This window comes from Octopus bimaculoides, unplaced genomic scaffold, assembly GCF_001194135.2.
Source record: "Octopus bimaculoides isolate UCB-OBI-ISO-001 unplaced genomic scaffold, ASM119413v2 Scaffold_53332, whole genome shotgun sequence".
NCBI classification, from domain to species: Eukaryota; Metazoa; Mollusca; class Cephalopoda; order Octopoda; family Octopodidae; genus Octopus; species Octopus bimaculoides.
The window spans coordinates 1-1,257 of NW_026373122.1; the positions used below are offsets into that span (position 1 = coordinate 1).

Consider the following 1,257-nt stretch of genomic DNA (forward strand, 5'->3'; position numbering starts at 1 on the left):
AAATAAAAGATACCTGTCACTCGCAAGCAAGTATGATTTGATAGCGTGCACGTTGCTTTCTCTACTTGTTTGCTAGATGACGAAATAGTCATCAGGAAACATAGTTACCTTCCCGGCCCTCCTAATATTGAGCCAGTATAACGTCGAAAATGTGGCAGCTGAAAGATGGGCTACACAAGGCTTTCGAGTGGTAATCGTTTTCAGCTGTGTACACCAGAACAACGTGAAATGAAAATTGCCTTTCTCAAGGACACGACGCACCGCGTCCAGGAATCAAACCCACAACTTTGTGAATTGCGATCCCAGTACATGAGCCACTTGGTCACGCATTTTCACATTGTAGATCACATCTACAATGTTTTTTATTCAAACACCGATATTTGAATTTTATTAGTAGCTTCATTTTAAATATGCAAAATTATGTCACTTACCAAGGCATTCTCCCACTTCTCCTTTCTCTCCTTTCATTTTAATAACACCATCAGTATCGTTGACAAAGACTGCCGGTCCAGGAGGCCCAGGTGATCCTTTCATTCCAATTTCTCCTTTTAATCCTCTGATACCAGGTACACCTGGTTCTCCAGGTATTCCTACTCCAAGGTCTCCTTTCGCTCCCTTCTCACCCTTTTCACCATCTCCTGGTAAACCATTTAAACCGGCTTCACCCTTTGGGCCAATTCTTAGAGCACCTGGTAAACCTATTTCTCCTTTGTCACCTTTACTTCCATGTTTTCCTCTTTCACCTTTCTTTCCTCTTTTACCTGGTGTGCCTATGTTTCCCTAATAAAATAATTTACAGTGTTATATAAATACAGTTTATAAACATTAATATACTTTCAGGTATATAAACCTGAATGAAATTGAGAGAAAACGCAAAGAAGAGGACTTTATTAAGAAATTTAAACCCACTCTCAACAAACAACGATTGAATTTATCTTACTCGGGGTTTAAAAATCTTATCCCTATAACTAAAACACAAAAAAATCTCTCAAATGCCATCATTTCTAAAAATAAACTTGGCATCATTTCTAAAACTAGCCAAACACCTACTGCTGCTGTCCAAAGGAATAGGTATAAAAGACAAAAGAACAGCCAGTCTGTTACAGTACATCTATAAAAGTATATACTAGTCTTTACATATTTAATTCTCTATATTTAATACTCAATATTTCATATATTCAATAAGACATTCAATACTTCATTTCATTTTTATTCAAACACCGATATTTGAATTTTATTCTATATCCCACATTAATT

At 36.4% G+C, this 1,257-nt stretch overlaps 1 protein-coding gene across 1 annotated transcript; it reads right to left on the bottom strand.

The window, feature by feature from the left end:
* Positions 1-408: 408 nt before the first annotated feature.
* On the bottom strand, positions 409-780 carry LOC106875829 (collagen alpha-1(IX) chain-like; the record flags this gene model as incomplete). Its single annotated transcript, XM_052978299.1, has 1 exon — positions 409-780. A coding segment is annotated over one exon (357 nt), but the record flags the coding sequence as incomplete, so codon positions are not given.
* Positions 781-1,257: the final 477 nt, after the last annotated feature.